Source organism: Humulus lupulus, chromosome 6 (assembly GCF_963169125.1).
Source record: "Humulus lupulus chromosome 6, drHumLupu1.1, whole genome shotgun sequence".
Classification (NCBI taxonomy): Eukaryota; Viridiplantae; Streptophyta; class Magnoliopsida; order Rosales; family Cannabaceae; genus Humulus; species Humulus lupulus.
In genome coordinates this window covers 199210099-199225135 of record NC_084798.1, presented here as the reverse complement: position 1 = coordinate 199225135, position 15037 = coordinate 199210099, and the positions used below count along the sequence as shown (strand labels likewise).

The 15037-nt window shown below is 39.9% G+C and overlaps 1 protein-coding gene across 1 annotated transcript; it reads right to left on the bottom strand.

The window, feature by feature from the left end:
• Positions 1-239: 239 nt before the first annotated feature.
• LOC133782941 (uncharacterized) lies at positions 240-1936 on the bottom strand. The gene is made up of 2 exons (XM_062222422.1): positions 1112-1936; positions 240-1018 (listed from the first exon to the last, which is right to left on the bottom strand). Exon 2 carries the CDS (start codon positions 987-989, stop codon positions 444-446), a length of 546 nt encoding a protein of 181 aa, XP_062078406.1. The 5' UTR covers positions 990-1018; positions 1112-1936; the 3' UTR covers positions 240-443.
• Between the last annotated feature and the right edge of the window lie 13101 nt (positions 1937-15037).

Sequence of the window (15037 nt, the reverse complement as noted above, 5' to 3'; positions counted from 1 at the left end):
TTTATTCTAATTTATATTAGCCTATGTGATTTGATATCTACATTCTAATTATTTATAAGTGTTTCAATTACTTAAATGTCCGGCTTCCCTTCCAGTACATATTGTAGCTCCTCCTTTATGTTATATATTGTTGCATGTTTAAATTTTTCTTGAGAGTCATTTTTTTCCAACTCTATTCATTATATATATAAAAGCTAATAAAAGCTAAATTTTTCCTTTTAGATCAGACTTGCACTAAATATTTGTTAGTTTGGATAACTAGAGACAATTTACTGCTCAATGCTTTAAATTGAAGAGTCAATACTTCGTATTTATTACAACATTACATACCTATAGGTAGGCATGGCATACGAACGAGAGACTAAAAACTCTAGCGCCATTTTATTTAGGTTTTGCTCCCACTATTAAAACGTAGCAAGCATAGTGTTATATATATTTGTATATTAGTCTTTCCGGGCGTGCATCATTGTCTCATCATGATCACGATCCTCACTACGGGAAGTCTCCGAATGACCGTCACCATAGCCTGGGAGGGAGCCACCATATCCTCCACCATAGCCTCCTCCAAAACCACCACCCGATCCATACCCACCACCTCCTCCTCCAATTCCCACGCCACCACTCCCCCCTGGTCCAACTCCAAAACCAGGACCACCAATCCCAACACCACCTCCATTGCCAAAACCCCCACCTTTTTCTCCTGGCCCAAAGCCAGGACCGCCACCAGAGCCAAAACCACCGCCACCACCAGAGCCAAAACCACCGCCACCACCACTGGATCCTGCTCCATAACCACCAGCCGTAAGCCCTCGATTAGCCTTGCCAGCGTCATCATCATGCGAATTATGTAACATGTTGAAGCCGTTAGCATTGTTCATGTGATCTCTGCTCAAAACCCTCCCTTCTCTTGCAGCTTCAATGGCTGGATGGCCAAAGAATTCGAGCCCCAAGAAGATGAGAGTCCATGCAACCAAACTAATCCTTGTCATGATGACTTCTCAGTCTTAATTGTAAGTACCTTGAAAAATGATCAAGAAGAAAATACATAAAATCAGGGTCACATTACAAATTGATCAAAACAAAGTTTTGGAAGATCGCACAAAAGTCTTACCTTCCTTTTGCCACACTTCCTATTACGTGCGGTGAAGCGAATTTAGTATTATTTATTATAGAGATTATTAGAGAGTTATGGTTTTAGTCTCCTGAATTTATAGGTAGGGGGTGTACTTTCTTTCCCATATTTGGTTTTGGTGAGCTGTGATGATGTTGGTGGTAAGGGAGACTTGCATGATTTTGGTAGAGCTATTTTCTTTACTGGGATTTCAGTTAGACAATACATGATTAGATGAAGTGTGAGAGTTTATGATTTTGGTGGTGGGGGAGACTTGCATGATCTCCTAGCATAAAGTTGGTGCATCATGTCGCTCTACACATTCGTTTCTCACAAACTCCGACTAAAATTTAAGAAGACGATGAGATCTTCCATTTTTCTAGGAGTTTAAACTTAAATAATAAGTATTTTTCATCAATAAAAATATAAAATTATGAAAATAATCTAACACCTTCAAAATCTTGTGTGAGGTTACAAAATTAATTGTGCATATAATAAGTTGCATGAAACCTAGCGAGAGTGGTAGGTGTCACTTGAATCCTCTAGAAAAATAGAATTGCTAATGGGCATTACTAGTGCTCAATACCTCAAGAAAGTGACATAACTATGTAACCATAAGTCTTATCAAGTATCGCTAACCAATCATGGAGTACCACCTCATTTAGTATTGGACACTTTAAAGTGACAAATAGCAACACTCCTATAAAAATGCTCTACGCCATGGAAATAAAATTGTTGTGCGTAATAATTTGCATAAAATGTAATACCTAATTATTTAAACTATTGCACTTAAACTATTTTTTTAACAGCAAAGCTACTCAAATCAATATTTAATATAACTCTCCGGTAAAGTTATATATTCATTGGTCTAAATATTATTTATTCTTTAAATATTATAAGTTTTTAAAAAAAATATTATTATTTTAAAGACTCGTGAGAAATAACATTTATAAAATTATTTGCATAGTTTAAAAAAAATTAAAAATTGATTTTTTTATTCACTTTAAAAATAAAAAATACTTATTAATTAATATTGACTCAATTTTCATCAACTTCAAATATAAAGAGTATTAGGCTTATAAAAAGGGGTTTTTTCCTTCATAAATACACATTTTTTTATGTATTTTTACAACCCTATTTTTTTCAATTTTACTAACTTGGTACTTTTCAAAAATAGTGTTTTTAAAATTTTTATTTACAAAATTATGGTCCAAAAAATAACTTAAAATCAACGAGACATCAACCCCACAATAACTGCAAATCAGCTTGACATGTACACATCGCATCAATCCAAAATCAATGAGACATCAACCCCACAACAATTACAAATTAACTCGACATGAACACATTGCACCAATCCAAAATCAACGAGACATCAATCCCACAACAACTGCAAATCAATACATTGCATCAACCCAAAATAAATTAACAAAACATTAAAAAAAACTATCTCGAAAAACTTATCACTACATTTTAAAATATATCAAAAATAAACAAAAAAAATATACATAAGAACAACTGAACATAACCCCTAAAATCAACTGAAAATCAATTAGATATTTATCCACTGTAATGTGCGGTTCGAAAAAACAACTACAAATCACCAAGGCATTAACCTCACAACAAGACAGTGTTGAAAAAGGAATTGCAAATCAACTAAACGTCAATTCATTGCACTAACCTAACATAAACTAAAAAACATCATTTTTTTAACTAAAAAATCAATTCAGAAAAACATTACCAAAAACTATAACAAAATCAACCAAATCATATTTTAGTATTATCAGTTGAGAGAACACACTCTAAATATTTTATTACACCTCATGAAAGTATTATTATTAGTAATGTTGACGCGATTTTTCGCCAATAGTCGATTAAGAAATCAAATAGGTAGATTAGTGCTAAATTATAAATCGTAATGAAATAATTAAAGCCCCCTCGAACACACACAACTTTTACATGGTTCAGTAGTTAAAATCCACCTAATTCACGGGACAATGTTATTGTTTTTTTTCTCTCAATTTCTGTAGAGTTTTAGTAATACAAAAATGGTCATCCCTTTCCCTGTCCATTATCCTGATATGTTTAGAGGAATCTCCTGGATAGGTTTAAGTAACCACGTGAATAAATAAGGTATACATTTAATACAAATTATTCTCATTTATATTGAGATATGATTTGATAACAGATTGGAATATACTCTTGCTATCTCGGATAATAAATGATAAATATGTGAAACAGCTCGGGCATTAATGAGCGTATAAGGAGCCTCCGAATCTCTTGGGTGCCTTCAGTATGCATTCTGTCCAGGTTTTCACGAGTTGAATATCTCACCCAAGCTCGTGTTCAAAGACTATATGAACCCTAGTAGTAAGCTCAAAACGTCCAATGTCTGTTCTAGCCATTATAAGTCTCGAACTCAATTGTTATCTTGAGAGGCGGTTTGATAATAACATGTACACCGTGTACGAACTGAATTGAGTCTCGAGCTGCTCAAATCATTATTAACCAGATATCCTACTTGGCTATTTTTCCACATATTTATATGCCAGCCGTACTCGAGCTGAGTAATTGAACTCATGCTAATTTTAGGGTACAACATTTGCCCCCCAAGCTCTTGCTCGTATTGATGTAGTCACTTCCTGACATGCACAGTAGGGGCTTTTAGGCTTCTGCCATGTAAAATCGTGTCTGCCCACTACTCAAGTACTGGACACGTGGCTGCCTGCAATTGGTGTTCGTTCGGGTTTCGAGGACTATGACAACTGTCCTGCGTATGGTTCATTTAATCTTGGCCTTTGGATCTTGAGCTAACCCAATCGGATGCCCCGAATTAATTCTCGTAGTTTAAGTATACATAGGGTGATCAAGCCTGAACCCTCACCACATTTGCATTCAAAAAATTTCCTTCTCAAAAAACAAAGTTTCCCTTTTTCTTCTCCAACTTCTCCCAAAAACCCTTCGTCGCCTTTCAGATTCTCAAAGGATTTCATGAAATCTTTTGTGGACGTATCGACACTTTCTCTGAACCGATCATATCAACTATAACTATTTCCTCATCTGGTTTGAATTTTTCAACTCTTTGCTTTCCAGCGAGTTTTTTTTTCTACTGTGAAAAATATCATTTGCCCAATGTCGTTTATGATACATCTGTTTGTAAATAGGTGATAGGATTCAGTTTAGGCTAAATGAACAATATTAGGCTTATTTAGAAATGAGGTTTTCATAAAACTTGGCAAATTTTCTGGGTTTTTCAAAGAAAATTGTAATGGTAAATCGGTTTGAATACCTATTTGGGGTGTAGAAGCCGAAGGGGTTTTAGGTTTGGTCCTATGTAGCTTAAAGGTTACGTTTCCTTAGGCGGTTTTGCATTAAACTGCTTTCAAAAGAAAAGTAGTGGGTCTGACAGATCTGACAGGCGAATCCCGAAGTATCAGGGAATTTTAAGAAATCGAAGTGTGTGGCCTAGGACCACGCGTTGAGGCTAGGACACGGCTTAGCTCGTATAATTTTTCAAATCCCAAAAGTAAACCACTTAAACCTTTGGACTTCCGTACCTCCACAACTGTAGCTAGAAATTATCGTAGGTCGCCTACTAATAGGCCGCTTTGTCGTCTAGCGATTTGAATCATGGCACCCGCAAAGAAGAACGCTGCGAGCTCCTCTGCTTATAACATAGATAAAGACAAGCAGGTCGTCTCTGACTCTCCCATCCCTCATTTCGGTCCTGTGGTGGAGAGAGAAATCGTGGTCGACCCCGACGCATTCTTCGAGGTCGAGCACATAGTCTCCCGGATAACGACTCACGGAAAAGTTAACAAGATCCTGCTGAGTCATAGGATAGAGATGGGAGCTGATGGCCTTATTTCCTGACCTACGCTAGAGGGAGAGCGGAGTTGCGCCCCTCTCCAAGATGACTACAGGGCTTGGAGTGATGAGCACTTGAAGGTCGGTGCCTTCCTCCCATTGGACCAGTATTTTGTAGACTTTCTGAACTATGTCAAACTGGCTCCATTCCAGCTCCCCCCAAACTCATACAAGCTTTTGGCAAGGTTAAAATATTTGTTTCTGAGGCACGAGTGGGAGGTCCACTGTAATGCCCCAAATTTCCTCATAAGGTTTAGGATCTTGATTAGGAGGCCGGGAGGGCCATAATTGATTTATTATAGTATTTAATGATTATATGCATGTTTACGTGAATTATATTATCATATGATGGTGAATGCATGCATATGGGAGAATTTATTATTGTGAGGGTATTTTGGTAATTTGGCCACTGTGGGCGTAATTGTATATTTTGGGTGCATGGTTGTGATTACTTAATATAGCCACATTATAAGGTGGATTGGTTCGAGCTATTCGACATGAGACGATCATGAGATGTAAGTGTTCGGTCTAGTCATAATGGATTTAAGTTCGGTGCTCGGGGTGAGTCTCGGGGTGAATTTAATGATTAGAGCATTACCGGGAATTAAAGGGTAATGAGATATGATTTATTGGTATTTGGGAATATTGAGAATAGCGGGAATTAGAGAGCGTTAATTATAATTAACGAGATAGGCGGGAAAGGACGATTTTACCCTTGGAAGTCTTTAAGGGGGTTTATTTGGCCTAGGGGCAATATGGTCTTTTGACCTTAAGGATTTATATCAGCTTTTAAGTTTTAGAAAGCTGTGGAAATACAGAGTAAAACAGAGCCTGTCCTCTCTTTCTCCCTTCCATCCCGTACAAGCTTCCTCCCTCACCTTTCTTTGGATTTTGAGAGCTCAAATGGAGATGTTGAGCTAGGGGATTAAAGGTGGCAGCTAGGGAACCTGTAGCAATCATCAAAGGGGATTCAAAGCTGTGTTTGAGGTGAGTTTTAGCCTTTGAACTCAGGTGATACTCTGTTTTCTTCTTTGGTTTTTCAGCTTTGATTTCTTACTAAAAGTTTGGATTCAAAAGGGTTTTGATGGATGATAAGATTGGGTTTTGATGAGGGGAGGTTATGGGTGTTGTCTAGGGGTTTAATTATATGTTTGGAGGAGGTTTAGAGATGGTTTGAGGGACTGGTTTGAGAGGGAAAACACAGGGTTAAGATTCTGGTGCGAGTGGCTGACTTAGCTGGTCTGGGCTGGGCGCCGCGGCGCAGCAGGGGTGCGCCGCGGCCCTTAGCGTCTGGCAGGGGGGGAGCCTTTCTGTTTGAAGGCGCGCCGCGGCGCAGAAGGGGAGGGTCGCGGCCCTTAAGGCCATTTTGACCAAAAACATGTTTTTAGGCTTGGGGATTCAAGCTATAGGCCTCGGGGTTGTACCTAGTACCCGGTTAAGTGGGGATTGATGTCCCGGAGGCTAGATATTGGTTTGGGAATTTATGTTGACCATTTTTATTGATGGTATCTTATATTTGGTTATGACTAGGTGACCGCTAAAGGACTAAAAGTTTATCGTTCTCAAGGGTCGTTCTTTTAATCATTCTAGCTCGACTTTGAGGTAAGACAACTGCACCCTGTGTAAACGTGATATGCATGGCTATTATGATGCATGTTGGTTGATTACCGAGTATGACATGCGTGGTTATCATTGATGCATGTCGGTTGATTATTATGTGTGACATGCATGGTTATTCTTGATGCATGTTGGTTGACAATTAAACGTGACATGCATGGCTGTTATTGGTGCATGTTGGATGGTTGAATATATTGCGTATGATGCATAAGAAACATGTGAATAGGACATGCTTTGTATACTGGATGTGATATCGTTCAGAGCTTGAGCCTCTGTGTTAATGCATAGTCCTAATTGTACTGGTATTTGTTAGTAAGCATGCTAAATACCTTGTTTATGGACATTGGACGTGTGATATATGTTTGGTGGCATGGCTTACCTGTGTATGGCGCTGACTTATTAGTCAGAATCGACAATGGTGTCAGATCCATCTGTGAAGCTGTGACTTATTAGTTGAGTTCACCACGGGCTGAGCATTGGTCGTGTTTTACCGACCCAAGGGTCAGAAATGGCAGTGCGTTGTGAGCGTCGGGCTGATTAAAGATTGGATCTAATCGAGGTCGGCATTGAATGACTCATATGGGGTATTAATGCTAGACCGACCGGAAGGTCAATGAGAACTATAAGCGCTTGCCTGGTCTACGACCAGATGACTATAGCCAAGGTATATGACCCCGGTGACCGTTTGTCACATGGCTAAGGGACGTTGTCCATAGTTTCGACTCTAGAGTCGTGAGGAGGGTTATGTTGGTGACTAATCACCATGCACCTATCCTAACCAAGCTTATGAAGGAACACTTATCAGTTGAGCCATGGTGACCCTATCGTCACGTGGCTAGAGGGAGCGATGCTCATTATTGTGACTTTTGGCTATTGTCACCTATCTAGATGGACCTTGGTTCAAATGGTTACTATGGTTCTAGTTGATATTATATCATGTTATATTGTGTTTTCTTGTTGGGCTTCGGCTCACGGGTGCTACGTGGTGCAGGTAAAGGCAAGAGGAAGCTGGACCATCCTTGAGTTGGAGAGCTTAGGTGATGACGTGTACATATGCAGCTGCTCGTCCGCCACGGCCGAGGTTTAAAGTGGAACTAGGGTTGAACCCTGTTTTGCCGCTTAGAACGGCCTGTTGTAAATATTTTCTGTAATTGTAATGCCCCGAATTCTCCGATGTATTTAACGGCGTGAACAGTAGGCCGGGAGGGCCATACTTGCTTAATTATGTTATTAATTGATAAAATGCATGTATATGCTGATTATATTATGATATGATGTGAAATGCATGCAAGTGAGTCCATATTTCTATCCACAGGGGTGTGATGGTAATTTGGCCCGTTGAGGGTAAATTGATTATTTATTCGCATGTTGGTGATATAATTTGAGACCACATTATGATGTGGGTTTTTTCGAGCCATTTGGCATGAGACGATCAAGGAATGTTAATTATCGGTTTGGTCATAACGGGCTTAAGCTCGGGGCTCGGGGTGAGTCTCGGGGTGTTTTAATGATTAGAATGTTACCGGGTATTAAAGGGTAACGGGATGTGAAATATTGGAGTTTGAGAATATTGAGATTAGCGGGAAAAGGGAAGCGTTAATTATGATTAACGGTGTAGGTGGAAAATGTCAAAACTACCCTTGAGTTGGTTTTAGAAGCTTTAAAGACCTAGGGGTATAATGGTCATTTGGGATTTGGATATATATGGTTTAGATGGATGTAGAGAAAACATAACCAAAATAGAGTTCTGCTTCTTCTCCTTCCCGTAAGTTCATTTCTCTCTTCTTCCTCTTTGGAGTTTTGAGCTCAAGGTGTGGAATTAAGCTAGGGAACTTGGAGGTTGAGGTTGTAGACATAGCTCAGTCATTGAAGAGGGTTTGGTTTCGAATTTGAGGTGAGTTTTATCCATTGTTTTACTGGTTTTGCTCTGTTTTCATTCATAGTTTTCAGCTTTAGATTTTGGTATGGAAAGTTGGAATCAAGGGGAGTTCTTAGGATGTTTTACTTGGGTTATGATGAGGGATAGTTATGGGTGATGTTTGGAGGTTTAAATGGGTGTTTGAGAAAGGTTTGGGTGGTGTTTAAATTGGGTTTGAAGGGTTGGTTCCAAGTGAAAACGCAAGGGAAGAAAAACAGGGGTTTTGGCTGAACTGGGTGTTGCGCCGCGGCATGGCAGGGGTGAGCCGCGGCCCTTGGGGGCTGCTGGTTTTAGGCGCCTCTGTTTGAGGGGCGGTCCACGGCATGGCCAAGGAGGGCCGCGGCCCTTAAGGCATTTTTGGCCAAAGCAAGCTTTTTAGCATGGGGATTCAAGCCTAAGGCCTCGGGATTGAAGCTACTACCCGGTTGAGTAGTGTTTGAGGTCCCGGAGGTTAGGTTTTGGTTTGGGAACCTTTTATTATTCATTTTATTGATGGAATCCCATAATTTGGTTATGACCAGGTAACCCCTAAAGGACCAAAAGGTTGATCGTTCTCAGGGTCACTCTTTTATTTGTTCTTGCTCGAACCGGAGGTAAGAAAACTGCACCCCAAGTGTGACATGCATGGATATTTGTAATGCATGTTGATTGTGTAATATGGACATGGATTGAACATGGAATGCTTAGCATATGTTGTTCGCTTGTGCATAGCACTGACTAATTAGTCAGGTTTGGCAAAGGTGCTAGTATCAACTGTGAAACTGTGACTGATTAGTCAGGTTCAGCAGTGGTACTGGGCACTGGTCACGTTGCACTGACTCGTCAGTCAGAATTGGCAAAGGTGTTAGTATCAGCTGTGAAGCTGTGACTTACTAGTCAAGTTCGGCAGTGATACTGGACACTGGTCACATAACGCTGATTAATTAGTCAGAACAGCCTTAGAGTGAATCACGCAAGCCAACAGAGATTAGATCTAATCGACTATTAGCATTGAATGACTCAAGGAGCATTAATGCCTGACCGACCCTGAGGGTCGATGAACAAACAGAGCTTGGAGGCTGGTGGCTTACCTAGCAGCCACTCTCCCGCTAGAAAAGAGAGCTTGGAGGCTAGTAGCTTACCTAGCAGCCACTCTCCCGCTAAAATCATGTGATGTTCATTTGCTTATTGAAAGCTTTATGTTCAGTATGATTATAATGATAATCATTTGATAATGTTTATGAGAAGTGTTATGTTTTCTTGCTGGGCTTTGGCTCATGGGTGCTATGTGGTGTAGGTAAAGGGAAAGAAAAGCTCATCTAACCTTGAGTGGAGAGCTGATGGGATGTTGTGTACATATGCGGCCGCTTGACCACCACGGTCAAGGTGTTCTCAGAGGAACTAGGGGGTTTACCCTATTTTTGCCGCTTAGGTCGGCGGGACTGTAAATTTAAACCTGTAATGACCATTTTGTACTGAGAACCACTTGTAAATGTTTTGTTTAGCTCTGCAGAGCAGTTTGTAATAAAATTTCGATTTCCTTTTTATTAGTTTTGTACCTTAACCTGTTAATTACACTTAGAGCACGTTTTTGACCAAAGGACTCAGGTAACGAGTCAAATTTCCGGTCCACCGTTCACCGTAACTGTTCTGGGGTAGCCAGGGCGTTACAGTAATAAACTCTGAAATTATATTTTCGGGATCCCAATGTATAAATTAAACGTTCTAGTGAAACGTTACATCTTAACCAAAATGTTTAATCCCTAAACCGCTAATCATACTTAGTTCACGATTTTGGCTAAACGACTCGATTAGCGAGTTTAGCACTGTTTACAAGGCACACCGTAACGGTCCCAGGAGTTGGGGTGTTACATCCACACTCCGGCAGATATCATGTACTTATACTGCCTCAAGGCCAGTCCCGGCTAGAAGGGGCGAGGTGATGGTTTTAACTAACTCACTCGTTTCCCCAACTCTGCCTCTGTCATCGACCTCCCCGGCCACCCAAATGACTATAAAGATTTGTTCTTTATGTCCAATGGGTTCAAGAACTGCGACCATTGATACTTCAACTGTCCTCGTAAGTCTTCTATCTTTATGAATTCAGCACGTGAACTTTTTATCACTTTTGAACTATATATTTTTTTGTTTAAGGATTCTGACTGAGTTCGTTCTTTGTGCAGCTATATTCGCTAGGACAGAGCGGTCTGTGACCCTTGGGGTTCAGTACAAGACCTTGTCTAGTCTTCCACAGAGTTAGAACAGGCTGCCGCCAGTTATAAGATCGATTCAACCCAAACCAGCTCGTTAGTTGTCACCCCACTGACCCAGACCTAAACACAACCCTCCTCCAGTGCGTGGATCATTTGGTGGTACGCTATGACCATAGCTAATCCAAAGGTACCATCATAGTTGACAACACTCTCCATTTTAGGTCCATCATTTTTTAGGATTTTGGGACAAATCGTAGGTCATGGCCTTCCCTGCGCCAGGGTGCATATGCCCCTGGTTTCAGGCAGTACGTAGATCAGTCTAGCCCCGAGGAAGGACCTGAGCCCCCTAGGACCCAGGAGGTCATAATCTTATATTCTCCCCTTCCTCCGTTAATCTAAGAGTTAGAGGTTGTGCCTAGCCCAGTCAATAATCCTGAGTTTATCGTAATAGATTCCTTCCCTAGCCCAGAGGGTAGGGTTCTTGCTCTTCTTCTTGTGTTTATAATACTTTTGAATAATTACTTCTTTAAGTTGAATCCTCTGTTCACTCTATTTCAGGTGAAGAGATGGAGCTGCCAGGAGCCCCGGATTTGAGGGGTGTTTTTAAGGCTGGTGGGACCGGACCTAGTCCCGTGGTGAAGAGGCCCAGGGTGACAAAGAAAATAGCTGCGAATACTAGGGGACCTCCAAGTCTCTTGCTAAAGACAAGGGTGCCAGCTCCATCTGGGAGCAGCCACAAAAGAAACTTCCCCCAACTCCAGTAACAATGGTCACAGTTCAACAAGCTCCTCCTCCTCCTCCTCGACACATACCTCCCTCAAATCCTCAAGTGATCCAAATCGAGACTCCTACTGTCCAGATCCCGGTCAAGCCACTAGACCTAGACAATATCCCCAAGGCTTTTTGGGTTATTATGTACGAGACGGCAAGTCACATGGTCAGCCAGGCCTACAAAGCCCACGCCAAACACTTAAGGGCTATAGAGGAGCAGGCTCTTGAGGACGTCCTCGAATCTTCCATGGGGATGAACCTCACTGTGAGTCCCTCTCACTCTCCTAACTTTTTCTTTTTCTTTACTTAGTTTTTTTTTATAAACTATTCTTGACTTGCTTCATTCTTCTGCAGTCTATCCTAGCCCAATTTCGAGGAATTGCTTGAGTTAAAACCAAGGACAAAGAGCTTCGAGCTGCCCTAGGCGCTACTCAAGAAGGCGAACAGGTCGCCAAAGTTGCCTTGGTTTCTTCCCACGAGGGCGAGCAGTCTGCAAAAGTCGCCATGTCTGCCTCCCAGGATCAGGTCGTGGAGGCGAGTCGTCGCATGGATCAGCTTCAGGCCAAAAATGAAGAACTCAAGAAGAAACTGATTGAGGTCGAGGCTAAGGCCAAGGAGGAAGTTGTAGAGTCATCAACTCAAATGGAGGAGATGCTTTACCGTTGCTGGGTTTTCAACCAGGACGGGAACTTCTCTTTCATGCAGCCCAAGCTGTGGGACCCATATCTTGCTCGGTTCAAGATTCAGTTCTCACAGGAACCATCGGAGACTGGCGAAGCTTCTGGAGCTGCTGAGGGGGATGGCGAGGAGGTGACTTCTCTAGAGCAAGCTGATGGACCTCGATGATTTTTATTTTTACCCTTTTTTCATTATTATATTTTAAACTTTTGTAACTAAGTCCCTTGGGACCAAAACAGTTGCCTCCGGGCTTAGGTCGAGGTTTTTCCTCCTCGTGATGATGATATATTTTTTAATATACATCTAACTTGTGATCTATTTGTGTTTCCCTTAGTCTATTATTTTCTCATGTTTATGAATCCTTAGATTCTTGTACATTCAAAATCTTAGGGGTTGACTTTTAGATCGAGATAGATTTTATCGATATTTTAGTTGTATCCAAGATTTTTCTCGCTTATTTACGCCGTACCTATTAAGAATCAGGCCTCGGACATGGTTATGTCCAGGGTTTTTTTTTATTATTATATATAAGCTTAATAGCATTATACCTGTTAGGAATCAGGCATCGGACCTGGTTATATCCAGTGTTTTTTTTATATAAGCTTAATAGAATTATACCTGTTAGGAATCCAGGGTTTTAATGGTTTCTCAAACTTAGTTCGCATTAGGTTTATTGAAAATTCAAGCTTTTAAAAAGTCGTTGAATAATCAATCATCTCCAAACTCTACATTTTTAATCCTTATCCAAGTAAGATGAAATTCTCTTAGGAATTCTTCGGTAATGTGCCCCCTAAGCAACCAGCACGTATAAACCTTCTTGGTTGCTTTTACAACGCGAGCTCGTGATAACAAATACGATAAAATTGGTTATTTAATAATCCAACTGTTATTAAACTGAAATGACTTTTATAAATAAGCCTTACGTAAATGGTAACTCTGAAAACATTAAAGACCTAAAAACTATTGATAATAAATTATAAACCGTAATGAAATAATTAAAGCCCTCTTGAACACACACAACTTTTACGTGGTTCAGTAGTTAAAATCCACCTAGTCCACAAGACAATGTTATTGCTTTTTTCTCTCAATTTCTGCAAAGTTTTAGTAATACAAAAATGGTCGTCCATTTTCCTGTCAATTATTCCTGATATTTATAGAGGAATCTCCTGGATAGGTTTGGGTAACCGCGTGAATAAATAAGGTATACATTTAATATAGATTATTCTCATTTACATTGGGATATGATTTGATAACATATTGGAATATTCTCCTGCTATCTCGAATAATAAATGATAAATATGTGATACAGCCTAGGCATTAATGAGCGTATAAGGAGCCTCCAAATCTCTTGGGATCCTTCTGTATGCGTTCTGTCCAGATTTCCACGAGCTGAATATCTCACTCGAGCTCGTGTTCAAAGACTATATGAACCCTAGCTTTTAGTAAGCTCAGAACGCCCAAAGTCTGATCTAGTCATCATAAGTCTCGAACTCAATTGTTATCTTGAGAGACGGCTTGATAATAATATGTATACCCTGTACGAACTAAATTGAGTCTCGAGCTGCTCACATCATTGTTAACCAGATATCATACTTGGCTCTTTTCCACGTATTTATCTATCATCTGTACCCGAGCTGAGTAATTGAACTCGTGCTAATTTTAGGGTACAACAAGTAATACCAATTGTGCAATATAATAAAAATATTTATCTCCAAAAAAAGAAAAAAAAAACTAAAAATATTATTTATTAAGTTTTACTCGACATCTAATATCAGACCTGCATTGATATATATATATATATTATGTATCAAACATTCATGTATGTATAATAATATGATAATGTATATATATACAAACTTTAAAAGAACCCACAACTCCTCCATTTCCTCCAAAAAATTAACTTTCTTTCCAGGTTCATATAATATACATATATAATTATAATATTTACTTCATTGTGTGTTTTTTTTAAATTATACTTCATCGTCTTCTTCCTTGGTAGGCAGTAAGAGCAAAATGATAAGGCACTCGATGCCGACAACCAAGGATTCTCTTATTGTTGCCACTTGACAACCCAAGATCATCCTCTTCGACTCTGGTATCATTTGAGTTGACATCGTCAATGGTGGCCTCTATTGTGATCCTTTGGTAGCACACCTATCTTTGAAGCCTGGTCGAAAACTATGTCAAAGAACCTTCATCAATTATGTGTTCTATAATGTCGCCAGCGACATTGAAGCATTTATGAAGGTTGATGCCTCTTTCAGTTCTCTATTGTTGCCTCATCAGAGAAGATGAAGTTTGAAGGTGCTACAACTTGTTAAAGAACTCATATAAGTGTAAAAAAAATGGACCGTAAAAATGAAAAAAAAAAAAAACTCTATCTCACAGTATAATTGTAGTTTTTTCTTAACACTTTGTGATGTATGTAAATTTTTCTAATAAAAACCGTATACAAATGATGATCACCAACACAGGAGTTTCAGTAGTTAAAATTCCACCTAGTATTAATAATTTAGCTTGGAGTATATGTTTTGTGCCTTGACCCACCCTGATTTTGTCTGTATATTCATAATTTTAGGTACAACTTTGGGCATTTTCAATGAAATTTCCCCCACCTAAGTCTGTTTGTCTTAAACATTGAGTTCATGGCCTTAGGGTTTGTCGTTGAGTTCATGGCCTTAGGGTTTGTCATGCGTTGTCTTAAGACTCTATAGGTCCTTGCATCGAGATGGCATCCTTAGCCCTAGGTTTGCTAGTTGTTGGCCTTCAAGTGTACGATTGTAACTCTAGGAGTAGGGGAACGCTATGTGTAACGCCCTGGTTAGCTAAGACTTTTACACTGTGTGTTTAAAATGGTGCTTAACTCGCTAAGCGGGTCATTTG